At 41.8% G+C, this 14,918-nt stretch overlaps 1 protein-coding gene across 1 annotated transcript in view; it reads left to right on the top strand.

The window, feature by feature from the left end:
• Positions 1-12,611: 12,611 nt before the first annotated feature.
• The window catches only part of CCDC170 (coiled-coil domain containing 170), a 102,964-nt gene continuing 100,657 nt past the window's right edge, over positions 12,612-14,918 (top strand). Inside the window, exon 1 of the mRNA XM_012810109.2 lies at positions 12,612-12,695. Coding sequence (XP_012665563.2) covers positions 12,612-12,695 — 84 coding nt within the window. The remainder of the gene's footprint in view (positions 12,696-14,918) is intronic.

The raw sequence follows: 14,918 nt of genomic DNA, 5'->3' as shown, positions 1-14,918 counted from the left end.
GAGGCACCTCTCCGCTGCGTCCAACCCCATTCTAAAATTCTTATTTTCCAAAAGTAAAAAAAAAAAAGTGTTAAAAATTTATTTTTTTATTTTTTTTTTTTTAGAGATAGAGTCTTACTTTGTTGCCCTTAGTAGAGTGTTATGGCATCACAGCTCACAGCAACCTCCAGCTCTTGGGCTTAGGCGATTCTCTTGCCTCAGCCTCCTGAGTAGCTGGGACTACAGGCGCTTGCCACAACGCTCAGCTATTTTTGTTGTTGTTGCAGTTTGGTAGGGGCTGGGTTCGAACCTGCCACCCTCGGTATATGAGGCCAGCGCCCTACTCACTGAGCCACAGGCACAGCCCTAAAAATTTATTCTTATATCCTGAGTAGCTAAAAAAAAAATTAAGCCTATGGTCTTCTCAAGTTCTGAGTAATTTAGGATAAGAGTTAACACTTTGCTTTTCTAGTCCTTTTTTGCAGTGTCTTGCGGGGGGAGGGGGATACTCCGTTTAGAACAATAATAGTAATTGCTTTGGGCACGTTGTCCTGGGTTCTGCATACTACATGCATAAAATAACTTAATCCTGGTAACAACCCTGTAGATTAAATGCTATTATTACTTCTATACTACACAAGAGGAGAAAGGACCAAAGAAGTAGAGGAAATTGTCCAAGATCAAGAAGTTAGAAACTGGACAAAGTTAGGATTTGAACTCGGACAGTCTTGTTCTAGAGTCCGTCTACTTGACTAATGGTTGGAAGCCTCAAGTCTAGGGATAAATCCAAGGACTTGAAGTATTTTTTGGAAAGGACAAGATCTCTCTTATACTTTATGGGTTTCATATATATATATATATATATATATGAAAATAAACAGATCTCACTTATAATTCAGTTTCAATTAAAGGCTAATGTACTGATTTCCACCTTGCTCAAAGGAGGACACATGCTTTACTCTACAACATCTTCACTGGAAAATCTATTATTTCCAGCTACCAAAAAAGAGGGCTGGCTTTTGTCTGGGCATAATCTACCAACTACATCTATTGAAGACTTGTTCTTGGCAGCCTTCCTCTGTCATCATCCTTGGTGACATCAGCATCCAACTGTGTGACCCATCCAGCATCTTGACCATTCACTTCTTTGATTACTTGCCTTAAGATCAGTGATTTTTTTTCCCTATATTTTAACTGAGCCACCTGTTCCCATGGTTACAGCTTAGATCAAGAAATGTACTCTCTCTGGTTTCAAGCATCCCCACTCTGACCACCACCTACTGTCCTTTCAATTTACTAACTAGAATAGTTCCCTTGCAACAATGTTCTGACCTCATCAAGACCTCTCATTCATTGGGGCTATCCTTCTCTTTTTTCAAGCTCCCATATTCCTTCATTTTCCTTCTATCTTCATTTTCTTTACTATATAGCTTAAATTTCATGTTCCATCATTATAATGACTCCCTTATAAATACAATCAATTACCTTGTTCCTCTTTCTATCTTACTTGCCTGGCATAACCCTGACCTTGGTTGAAGGTAATAACCCTAACTTTGGTTGAAGGTAACTATGTTCCATTTTCTCAAACAATTGAAACATATAGGAGGAAAAATCATACAATTGAGCTGACTGGTTTCATTTTAAAATCATGACCATAAACCTCACTCCACACTGCCAGGTAATTTCAGTGTGTTTCCCCGTATAGTTTTCTCCCAAATATTAGTCATTCCTCTATCACCTGTATGATTTTTGTTGTGTCTGAATGATACCTATGCAATCATTTACTAAGTACATTATTTTAAATTTATTCAAATAGAAAATGTACCCATACCCTGAACCTTGTCCTAGATCAGGGGTAGGCAGACTATGGCCCATAGGCCAAATTCAACCTGCTCCTACCTGTTTTTATACACCCTGTGAGCGAAGAATAATAATTTTTACATTTTCAATTACTGAGAAAAACAAAGAAGAAGAATATTTTATGACACATGAAATGATATGAAATTGAAGTGTCAGGGTCCCTATGTGAAGTCTGTAGGCACTTTGTAGGAGCACAGCCATACTTGTTTATGTTTTGTGTATGGTTGCTTTCACAACGCAGTCACGGAGCAAAGGAGTTGCAAAGGTGGCTGCATGTGGTGCCCTATCATTTTGTCCTCCTGATCTGTAAACGATAGTCACATGGGTGCAGCCATAACTCTGTAGTGTTTGAAGTGCCGTGCGTATTGCTATACTGTGACATTTTACTTTACCTTTTAAATTACCAGCATTTACACACTGTCAATACAAGAAAAAAGAAAAAAGTGGATTTGAGATGCCATGATTCTAAGATACAGGGTCTCCCTGTATATCATTTTTGGTTGAATTAGACAGCAAAGCATTATGCTTATTATTTAGTGACACTATAGATATGTTAAAATAATACAATACACATTGTAATAACCAGTCTAAACATTCATAATATTCCAATTCACAGAAAAGTAACAGATCAGTTAGACAATTTAAAATGAAATATTTCATCATAGTAGAATTTCCTCATAAAAATAAAAAACAAAGTAAGACTGCGACCAAAGTAAGTTTCCAAGTGATTAAGTTAATAGCCAGGAAAAGAGAGCCATTTACCAACAATGAGTTATTAAATCATTATTAAATCTTTTGGCTGATTGCTGCAGCCAAAGAAATATGCCTTCCAGCAAGACCTGTTGTTTAGAGAGTTGAGGACATTGGGAGCAACATCAACAGCCAATTAAAAACAAGATGAACGATTTCTAATGATTTTATTTGGCTCTGGATGAGTTGACAGATGTTAACAGCACTGCTAAATTTTTTATTTGAGAATTCAGTGCCAAGATCGAAGTGACTGAAATAGTGGAACAACTGTAGATGAGAGTATTTTCAAAGAAATTGAGAAAAACAATAATTGAGACCAACCTGAAGTGGAATCTGATAAGATGTGTTGCAACTGATGGTGGTAAAAATATGTGTTGAGCAGAAAAGAGTTTAGTTGGATACATTTACAAAGCCTGTGAAAATGAAAAGCCTAGGCTTATTCGTTATATTATTCATCAGCACATGTATCACAAAAATATTTATATTTATTCAGCTGTTAATTAAACCAGGAGTGTAAATGCTGAGCTTCATTTGATCTTGTGTACTTAACCGTTGTCACTTCTACAGACTTTTGCTAGAAGTAGAATCTGTATATCCTTATTTGTGCTGATGTATAGCAGTTTGATAGATTAGTATGAAAAAGTTTTATTTTAATTTCTTGAGCCCAGGGGTGAGACTGAAGTTTTTCTGAGTGAGAAAAATAGCCCTCAACCACTATTATTGAATGTGAATAGCTTTGGAAATTAGCTTTTGCTGTGGAGTTGGCAACATTTATTAACTGATTCAAGTTAAAATTTTAGGATAAAACAGCACTATTTGCAAAACTTACACTGTGATAAAGGCATTTTGACAACTGTTAACGTTTGAAATACAAGTAATGTTGAACTACTTTGTGTACTTCTATGCTGCTGACAAAATTTAAAACAAGATGTGAAATTTTCATTTTCATATATTCAACCTTTAATACAAGTGGAAAGGATATTTTCATACTTAAAAATATATTTTATTTTATTATTATTTTTTGAGACAGAGCCTCAAGCTGTCACCCTGGGTAGAGTGCTGTGGCATCATAGCTCACAGCAACCTCCAACTCCTGGGCTTAAGCTATTCTCCTGCCTCAGCCTCCCAAGTAGCTGGGACTACAGATGCCCACCACAACGCCCGGCTATTTTTTGGTTGCAGCCATCATTGTTGTTTGGCGGACCCGGGCTGGATTTAAACCTGCCAGCTCAGGTGTATGTGGCTGGCGCCTTAGCCGGTGGAGCCACAGGCGCTGAGCCCTTAAAAATAATATATTTAACTCTGCAATTGAAGAGCTTCAACTAGAAGTGATTAATCTGCAATGTAAGGACATACTGAAGGGAAAATGTGATAAAAAATCTAATATAAAATCAGGGAAATGCCTTCTAAAAAATTAATGTGCTCAATTGAAATCATATACTTATGGATTGAAATCAATATTTAGCAGTGCCTATCTATGTGACATGACATATATTTTAAGTACAAATAAGCATGAGGAGTTGGACATTTGCAATAAATTTTGATTATAGGAAACATTGCCTTTGAGCTTTAGGGAAGCAAAATGTTATTCGTCCCCCCGTATAATTCCATTCTCATGAGTAGATCTATATTATAAAAACTCATAGTCAGTTATTACTTTTGGATTTTGGATTTCTTCAGTAGAAATGGGAAAGTTGGTCTTCTCTCTTTGTACATAAATATCTTGATTTTGCTTCTTGGTTCACAAAGGCTAAAATATTCACTCTCTGGCTCTTTACAGAAAAAGGATGCCAACTCCTGCTTTAGAATGATGGTCCTGAGACTTGAGTGTGCATCAGAATCCCCTGTAGGGCTTCTTAAGACAGGGGTTAACACCTTGAGAGTGTCAGAATCCTTCAGTCTGGGATGGGGTCCCAGCATCTCTAGTAAGTTCTTGGGTAAAGCTGATCCACTGCTGCAGGAACCACACTTTAAGAACCACTCAGATAGGACACGTAACAGGCTACTGGGCAGCCCGATGCCCAGTGTTGTCCTTCTCTCCAGAAAACCCCCTTTGCTGCATGCTGTGTCACAACAGGAGGACTTATAAGGCTTATATAATAAACTAGGTGGAGTTTATTTTAAAAGCTCTGTCAAAATTTGAGTAGAGGGTATTGGCTAGGATTTTATTTTAACTTTACTTTTATTTTTTATTTTATTTTTCTATAGAGACAGGGTCTTACTCGGCAATCCGGGCTGTCATGCCGTGGTCTGATCATCGCTCGCAGTGACACTGAACTCCTGACTGGGACAAACATTTTAAGCCTGCACGGCATCACTGCAAAAGGTTTTTCTCTGGCTGGATTTGGGAAGCACTGACTTCTCTTGTGCTTGAGCTTCCTGTTGCTGGAGCTAAATGGAGGCTCTGGCAAGAGAACAGAGGGCAGCAGGAGAGGGAGGTGGGGGATTTAGATCACCAACTCCTTTTCTGTTTAGCTGCAGACCGTGTTCTATCAAAACCCACAGTTCTTTTCAGGTAGCTCGTTGCATATGGCCACCCTCTCCAAGTTCCAATAACCATCCCCTGCCCCAGGATTCTTTTCTGCACTCTTTCTTGTTAAGTTTCCTAAATCCTGACTAGCGTTTGTAAATGATCTCTTTATGAAAATCCCCTGTAATACCCAGAAGGGCGTGTCAGGACGATGACACAGCAGTGATGCTCCTTCAGCAGTGTAAACTTCTCTTTGAAACACTACATCGCTGAATGACAACCAAAAATATTTGTTGTCAGCCTCACTGCTTCTTTTGTCTTCAAAGAGTTTCATAATCTCTTAGATGCTTTCAAGGGTATTATGGATAATTTTTGATTTCTGCATCTTTTTGCTGATAACATGACTTTTATTTAAAATCATACTAAATTAATGTAGAACAAATACACTTCTAAGTTATTTTTTGAAGTAATGTTTGACCTGCTTTTTAGGATCCATAATAAATTATACTGCAAATCTTTGAACTCATTCTTTGCTTTATTTTTTCAAAGACTTCATAATATAAAAAGAATAAAAAATACTGAGGCAGAAAAAAAGTGAGAATTCACAGATTTTTCTTCATCATTTTGTTACATGTGATGTGTTTTTTTGGCAGAATTTCACACCGTTGCCTGGGTTAGAGTGCAGCGGGATCATCATAGCTCACTGCAGTTTCCATCTCCTGAGCCCAAGCAATTCTCTTGCCTCAGCCTCTGAAGTAGCTGGGACTACAGGAGTGCATTACCATGCCCAGATAATTTTAAAAATTTTTGTAGACACTGGGTCTCACTATATTTCTCAGATTGGACTTGAACTCTTGGCCTCAAGGTCTCCCAAAATGCTGAGATTTTAGGTGTGAGCCACAGGCTAGTTTTAGAGAAGGGGTCTTACTCTTGCTCAGGCTGATCTTGAACTCCTGAGCTCAGGCAATCGATCTGCTTCGTCCTCCCAGAGTGCTAGGATTACAGGTGTGAGCCACCATGCCCAGCCGGCCAAGGTTACAAAATTTTCATCAACTCCTCAATAGGCACGTATAACCTTGTTTTATGGGTTTTTGTTTAAAAGTGCCTTATTTAGCATATACTATAGAGTCACCAAACTGAACTCATGGCCAACAGCACTGTAACTCATGCTTGAATGAAGATATTTTCTCTGTTAGGCACAGCACAGTCTGATTGCTCTTAGGAACACTGGCCAGCACTTCAGCACTATGCTGGGGATCATTTTAAATAGCAAATGACTGACACTCAGACAAGAATGCAAAAACAAAACAAAACAAAAAAAACCACCCCAATACAAAAAACCCCAAAAGTCGCACTATACCGACTGTGAAAAAGATACTTGCCTATAGTCGGAGAGCTGAAACAGGAAGTTGGAGGCTTGCACGTTTGAACTCAGCTGGGAATGCGCACTCAGGTGCCGCAAATTTTTCCCCAGTCTGCACGTCTCTGAATGACTATGAAAGCTTTCTGAGTACTGGTTTTTGGAGTAACAAATACATTTCAGTGAGTAGGCGAACCTGCAAATAATGAGGATTGACTGTATTTTTAAAATGTAAAGCTAAGCACTAATCAGTACATCAGAAAACCAGTTCTTTATATAGAAGTCCATCATTTTAGGGATTATTCAATTATCAAATTTATTCCTCTTTTATAAATCAAAGAAGCTAGTATACCTTTAGCCTTTTAGAATAAAATACATTACTTCTACTAGTTGAAAAAAATGGCACAGTGAAATGTACAAATCGCCCATCTTTGGAATCAACAAAAGTGTAACAAAATATAAATAAATTAAAAAATAACAAATATGTCTCTAATGTGAATAATGTCCTGACCAATCATATGCGACAGCCTGGGCTGTGGCATTGGTTATGTAGGGGAAACAATTGGTAAAGTACATGTGTGAAACTTTTGAGAAATCGTAAATGTCAGATAATATTGATAGCAAAAAAGTACAGAATTTGGAGGACGAGAGATCTCACTTAAAATACCTACACTGCCCTTTAAGGGGTGTGAATGAGAGCAAGCTCCCTCTCTGAACTTCAGCTTTTACATCTGTAATAAAAAGGTCCTAATACCAAAATCCAGAGGAGTGATGAGGAGCAGAAATAATATCTTATGTAAATTATTAACAAAAGAGGCACAGGATAAGTACCCCAGTGCTATGACTCTTCTCTTTTCCTATAAATAGTAGGGTTTCTTTGAAAGTTATAGAACAAGGAATAATCTGATCAGATTTAGGTTTTAGAAAAATTATTATTGTGTTGTTTTGAAAATGTATTAGAAGTAGATTGCCATAAAAGCCCATCTCTTTAAAAATCCCTAAAACATATTCTAAGGTAGTAATGACAAGAAGAAGGTTTGACCGTATGCTTGAGTAGCTTGTCCCCCTGCCTTGTCCTTCTGCCCTCCATCTCCTCGTCCTGAGAGCACTGCTCAGTACACCGGGTCCCTGACTCTGCAGACTGGCTGGGTGTGGTGGCGCACACCTATATCCTCCCACGCTGGAAGGCTGAGGTTAGAGGATTCCTCAAGCTCAGGAGTTTGAGACCAGCCTAAGCAAAAGTGAGACCCTGTTTCTACTAAACATACAAAAATTAGCTGGGTGTTGTGGTGGGTACCTGCAGTCCCAGCTACTCAGGAGGCTGAGACAGGAGGATTTCTTGAACCCAGAAGTGTGAGATTGCTGTGAGCTAGGCTGATGCCACAGCACTCTAGCCTGGGCCAACAGAGTGAGACTCTGTCTCAAAAAAACAAAACAAAACAAAAACAGAAACAAAACCAGATGCCAGATCTTCTAAGGGAACCCCACAGAGAAAAGACTTTAGAAATAATTAGCTGTGAGAGCAGTCAAAGAAAGTCTTTACACCAGCAGTCCCCAAACTTTTTGGCACTAGGGACTGGTTCCATGGAAGGCAGTTGAGAGGATGATCCGGGGATGATTCAAGGGCATTACACCTCCCCCTCAGATCTGCAGGCATTAGATTCCCAGCATCGTTTACGGTAGGGGTCCAGCTCCTGTGAGACTCCAACCCCGCCACTATCTGACAGGAGGCAGAGCTCAAATTGGGATGCCAGTGATGGAGAACGCAGAAAATACAGATGAAGCTTTGCTCACCTGCTCGCCTCTCACTTCCCGCTGGGTGGCGTGGTTCCTGACAGGCCATGGACCGGTAGCAGCCCACAGCCCAGGGCTGGGGACCACAGCCTTACAGCTCCTGCTTCATCCCTACCCTTAATCTTCCTGGTTGGTTGACACTTTTCCTATACAGAGACACATGGTAAGGTAGTTCTTCTGGCAATTTGCTAGAAAGTACTCTCTCTCCTTAGCATAGAAAAATATGGACACCAATGGCCCAATTTATTGCTCTAAATTGTTCCTAAAATATTATACTATTCTTAACTTGCAATTTTACAGTTTAAAGATCACTTTAGTAAGGTCATAAATAGTGGAATTACATATAACAAAACTTTTTGACTAGTTGAAGCAATAGCAATTAAAATTGAATTAGTACTGAACTGTAGTCAAATAAAAATCATATAGGTCCAGAAAATACGCACTCATGGATGTTTTTAGAACCTTATATTTACCACCTAAAATACCTTGAAATGTACTACACATTTTTTTAAGAGGGTGTCTGTCACCCAGGCTGGAGTGCAGCGACTTAATCATAGCTCATCACAACCTTGAACATGGGGCCCATTGATCCTCCCACTTCAGCCTCCTGAGTAATGGAGCCTGCAGGCATGTGACATCATCCTGGGTATCCTTTACATTTTTGATAAGAAGGATTTTGCTTATCTTACACAATTAAAACCTTTATTTTTATTTTTTGTTATTTTTAAGGTTTTAATTATTTTTTTGAGACAGTCTCACTCTGTCACCCATAGAGTGCTATGGCGTCATTACAGCTCACAGCAACATCAAATTCCTGGGTTCAAGTGATCCTCATGCCTCAGCCTCTCAAGTAGCTGGGACTACAAGGTACCTGCCACAACGCCTGGCTAAGTTTTCTATTTTTTTAGTAGAGATGGGGTCTCCTTCTTGCTCAGGCTGGCCTCAAACTCCTGAGCTCAAGTGATCTGCCCACTTTAGCCTCCCAGAGTGCCAGAATTATAGGTGTGAACCACCAAATCTGGCCTTTATTTTTATTTATCTTTATTTATTTTTTTTAGAGACGGGTCTTTCTGTATTTCCCAGGCTGTCCTCAACTCCAGTTATTCTGAACTACATTGGTATTCTCAGTATGTTGGAATACATGTGAAATAAATGTGGTACCAGGGACAATAAAAACGCCTGGGAAGTAGCTCTTCAGGGCAATGAAAGGCTCTATCCGTCCTAGCCACAGACTAGAGCTTCTATTTTGGGGTTTTCTTGTGGAGTCATAGGTTTATGTCTTTGGTTTCCTCCTTTTGTCTGTTTCCTTGTTTGCTTTACAAATGTCCATGTTTCTCATAGGAAAATTTGTAATATGATAACTTTTGATGCTTTTGACTTATGTTTAAAAGCTTATCGCTGGAAGCTCTTCTAAGACATTTTAGTTGTGTAAAGAGTGATTAAAAATGCAGGCTTGATTTTAATATTTTCCTAAACAACTTGCTATAGTCTGAATGTTGATGTCCCTACATACACACACACACACACACATATACACATTCTTATGTTGGAACATAATTCTCAACTTGATAGTTAAGAGGTGGGGCCTTCATGTGGAAGCCATGAGGGCTCCACACTCATGAATGAGATTAGTGCCCTTATAAAAGTGGCTCATATTTGTTTAAGGTACAAAATTATGGCCAGGCGGGGTGGCTGACACCTATAATCCTAGCACTGTGGGAGGCCTAGGTGGGTGGATTAGCCTAAGCTCACAGGTTCCAGACCAGCCTGAGCAAATAGCGAGACCCAGCCTTTAAAACAAACAAACAAACAAACAGCCAGACATTGTGGAGGGGGCCTATAGTCTTAGATACTTGGGAGGTTGAGTCAAGAGAATCGCTTGAGCCCAAGAGTTGGAGGTTGCTGTGAGCTATGTGGCCACAGGACTCTAAAGTGAGACTTTTTCTCACAAAAAGAAGGTACAAAATTACAGCTAGGTAAGAGGAATGAGTTCTAGTGTCCTATCCCACTATAGGATGATGAGTGTTAACAATAATATATGGTATAGTTTCCAATAGCTAGGAGAATATTGAATGTCCCCAGCACAAACAAACAATAAATGTTTGACATGATGAATATGCGAACTACCCTGATCTGATCATTGTACATTGTAGATAATGAAACATCACTAAGTCCCAAAGCACAGTAAGCTGAATATCCTGGTTTAGGCTGATGTGCCGTGGACTTCCTGTTTCACACAGCAAAATATCTATTTGCCTTCTCCCATCAGCCCCTCAGACTCTGTATGTCCCAAACTGAACCCCCTCTTCTCTCTCCTCTGCTTTGTCTCCTTGCTGCCTGGTACGGCCTTACCAAATGTCCAGCCTGGCTCATAAACTCTGACACCAGCCAATTCCACCTTTAAATCTTTCCCCTTCTCACTATCACCACTTCTATTTCCTCTGGAGGCAGAGTTGGATGGCCTGTACTAGGGTAACTCAGCTTATAGCTTCCTGTGTATTGTCACTGTAAAGAAAAGTCAAGTCTGAGCAGAGATACTGCAGACCCTAGCTCCCTCACAGAGTTTTCTGAGAAGTCTGGAATGGACCAATCTTTGTGCAGTTTTACTTCCCTGCTATGCTTAAACTGTGATCAGACCTGGAGCGGCCCCCACTCCCAGCTTGCGAGGTTCCATCACCACGGTCCCAGCTGGTCCTAAGTATCATGCCCTCTGGGGTCCAACCTCAGGGTCCTCCCACTCTTTCCCTTGACATTATCACATCCTGTCCTTAGATGAGAGTCTGCCTTGAAGAGTCACTTGGCTCATGTCTTGACCTCCCCCAGACCTCAAAGGCATCTGGGCAGGAGTGAGCCAGGCACAAGAGTACATTGCTTTCCACAGAGAAAAAAAATTTTTGCACCAATTTTTAAAGACTGTACAAATTCTTATCTTCTATTCCTAGAGTTCCAGGTTAACCAAAGTGACCAGAAAGAGACTGTATAACATAGACTTCTGAAACAACTGGATCAGAGTTACTAAAAAGGGGGCTTTCTCAGGTTGGTTCTTTTCCAAGTGCCTTGAATTTTCATTACTTTTGTGTTTCCTCTGGAAGTGTCAGTTTACTGAAAATCTGGAAAGTTTGTAATGATTCTACTGCAAGGAAAAGCTGCAACTCAAAAGCACACTTACTACAAATTACACGTTTAATAGGAGATTTCTGGAAAGAGTTTCCATTAAGAACTTCTTTTAAAATGTAGCTTCAAGTGAAAATACTGAGGTGATTCTGGATGGCAACATCACTGCAAGATCGAAGCCATTGTCAAGACCAAGAAATCCCCAGAGAAAATCCCCACGTGGGTAGGACGATCAGCTGCAATACAAGAAAAGATGCCGCAGCTGATTTTATTTAGGTTTTGAGCTACATATGGTTCCACCAGGGGCTTTAAAGTGCAGTGATTGTGGGTTCCATTTTCAGGTTTGGCTGCAGACTGGGGGACTTCGGGGAGGTTACTCACCTCTATGCTTCTGTTCCACAGTCTGGGGTCTGATTGCCCCTCCACCACTTACCGGTTGTATACCTTAGACAGTTAATTTCATTTCCCTGTGACTATTTCCTTATCTTAAAAATAGGTTATTCTAACATCCACTTTATAATCTCGTTTTATTTAAGGAAATCATATTTTGGAAGCACGTATAACCGCTCAGGGAGAACACACATATTTAAGAGAAGCCGTGGCTGCTGCTAACACCAGTGTTATACAATCACTTACAGTTCCTTGCGGGGTGTTTGAGGAAGTTAAAAGAAAGAGCGCGCGTCAGGATACATCACTTGCCGAGCCCGGTACAAAGCGCAAATGCGGGACGCCTTGCCTAGAATTTCAAGGCTGGGACAGCAGCGTGTTAAACCTGGCGCAGGACCCGGGCCTGTGCAAACGCGCACGTTGCCCAGTTATGAAGACAGCCCTGGAGCTCACGGACGCACCTGCACACAGTCAACGCTAAATAAATGCTCTGATCACCTTTGTGAACGCTCCTACCGAACCTCACGCACGCCTGCCCCGGTAACCCTGCCCGCTCACTGCCACTTGTCCCTGGCCCGAGGAGGAGGCCTGCAATTGCGCTCACGGTGGAGTCCCACCGGGAAGACCAACCTCCGGCCCCTCCGACCCCGGGTCGCTCTGGCGGCGTCCGCCGCTCCGCTTCTGCCCTGGGCCCCCGAGTCTGTCCCCGGACCCGGGCGCGTCCCCGGGGCGGGCAGCGGCTGGCCGCGGTGCGGGTGCGCGGCCGGGCGCCTCCGCCTCCCGACGGTGTTTACCGGTTGCCCGAGGCGACGCGGCAGCACCTCCCGCCGGCTCCCCGCGCCGCCGCCTGCACCCGGCCGGCTCCGGGTCCGAGCGCCCCTCGGGGCTCTGGCCGCCATGAGCCGCGGCCGCCTCTCCGGCTCCAGGCGCCTGGACGGGACCAGCGGCGCCGCCTTTGGCGCCTCGTCGCCGGCGCCCGAGGTACGGTCCCGGCCTGCGGCCGCGCGCGGGAGTGGCCCGGAGTGGTGTCCCGGAGACCTCTCTCCGCCCGGGGTGGACGACCCTACGTGCGCCCCTTTCCTCCCGAAGGCGCGTGGGGAGGATCAAAGCAGGTGTGTCCCCCGTGGGCAGTGGATGGGGATTGACAACCCGGCTGATTTTAGGGTGTGACGCGCAGGCTGTGAGTGTGTGAAGTGCGTGTGAATTTCAGGTTGTGCCGCCCTGCTCCTCTCACCACTGCTGTCCCTCCGGTCACCCCAGGAGCAAACGATGCCTTCATTTAAGTTTCGCAGCTTAGCTGAGACGTGATTCAGAGCGATTCTTGAAAATCTAATGTAGGTTAAATGCCAGCCCTGAGTAAAGTCGCTGGTCTTTTTCGTTGTTAACCACTCCAGAAGCAATGATTCCGTTGTCGCTGGATCCATTTACTCATTTATTCCCAGAAGTTGCTTAGGCCTTGGGGACTTTGAGGCCGCAGATATGCCAGCGCGCAGGCGCGGCGAGTTGTGGCCGGCTCCGCCGGGTTGAGGATCCCGCTCTGGACTTGGCCCTGGGGCCAACCCGGGAGTGTGTGTGTCAGAAGCAGCCGCCAGAGAGGGGAGAGTTGTGTTGAGCCGAACAATTAACCTCAGAGGTGTCCTGGATGGAGTCACACTACGTGTATCCCTGGAGATATATTAGACTGAAAACACGGGCTGGATTTTCCACCACGCTGTCGGAATTCTTCCAACATTCAGCCCCTTTGAACGTTGCTTTTATATCTGACTTATACTTCGATTTCTCTGATTCCTGGCATATTTCTGGAAAATTAGTATCATCATGTACAAATCAAACTATTTTTTCTTTCTCCCGACATTTTCATATTTAACTTTATTGCCTTTTATTCCAACATAGTGTCTTCAATGAATTAAGACTACGAGCCCATATAAAAATATAAAGTATTGTTCTATTATTTGTACTTTTTTGGTGAGCCCGTGGAAAGTAAATTACAGACATCATGATCCTTCAGACCTAAACTCTCAGGTGTGTTATCTCTGAAGAATAAGGCATTCTGTAACCAAAATACAGATAAAAATCAAGGTATTTAACATTGCCACAATAATATTATCTATTGTATACTATCTCCTAAAATTTTGTCAATTACGCCAATTATGCCATTTGTCACCAATTTTTTTTTCATTCCAGGATCACACGTTGTATTTACTTTTATGTCTCTTTAAACCAGGAGCAGTCTTAAGCTTTTTCTTTCTTTCTTTTTTTTGGTCTATGATGGTACTGACGTTTTTTCGGAGTCCGGGTTGTTTTGTAGGCTAGGTTGATCTGGTTGTTCTTCGTGATTAGATTTGGGTAGGAATACTATATAAGAAGTCCCGTGTCTCAGTACTTCTGGAAACGTGTATAACAGCTCAGGGAGATCACACACATTTCATAAAGGCGCAGGATATCAGCTTATCCCCTTATTGTATTGGTGATACCCCCAACGGGTGGCATCTTCCAGATATTTCTACTGTAAAGGTACCTTTTCCTCTTTAGCAACAAATAAACACTCATATTAATTAATTATAATGATTTAGATAAAACATTTTAGAACAATTCACTACCTACATAAAGGAAAATTTCTATCGAACCTAAGATTTTAATTGACTTGAAGAAACCAAACATTATTGAGAACAAAAGTAGAAAGGCCAGCATTTATTACTATTACATTTTCACTTTGCAAAATACTCCACATGAGATAATCTTACAATTTAGGTAGAAAATAAAGGAGGAACTGTCTTGCTCACGTGATGGAGCAGGGACTTGGGGATCTTTCTTTTGAAAGTTTTGTACTTTTCCTACCATGCTGCACTGAAAAACATTAAAATAACAAGCAGTGATGGTATGCAATTTTCTGAAGAAGTAGAATAGTGTGGGGTCTGAGGGATTAGGTCTGGGACAACCACTGAGGTCAAACTGTCTTGCTGTTACCAGTTAATCTGACACCTTGGTCAAAAAAGTTACTGTCTCAGAACTTTAGTTTCTCCTTCTGAAATTTAGAATCATCATCTTTGTCAGTTTGGGTATTTCATAGTTAATATATGGAAGGCACGGCTCGGCGCCTATAGCTCGACCGGCTAAGGCGCCAGCCACATACACCTAAGGTGGCGGGTTCGAATCCCCAGCCCGGACCCGCCAAACAACAATGACGGCTGCAACCAAAAAATA

This window comes from Otolemur garnettii, unplaced genomic scaffold, assembly GCF_000181295.1.
Source record: "Otolemur garnettii isolate 467f Iridium unplaced genomic scaffold, OtoGar3 scaffold00126, whole genome shotgun sequence".
Taxonomy (NCBI): domain Eukaryota; kingdom Metazoa; phylum Chordata; class Mammalia; order Primates; family Galagidae; genus Otolemur; species Otolemur garnettii.
This window is presented reverse-complemented; position numbering and strand designations above follow the sequence as displayed.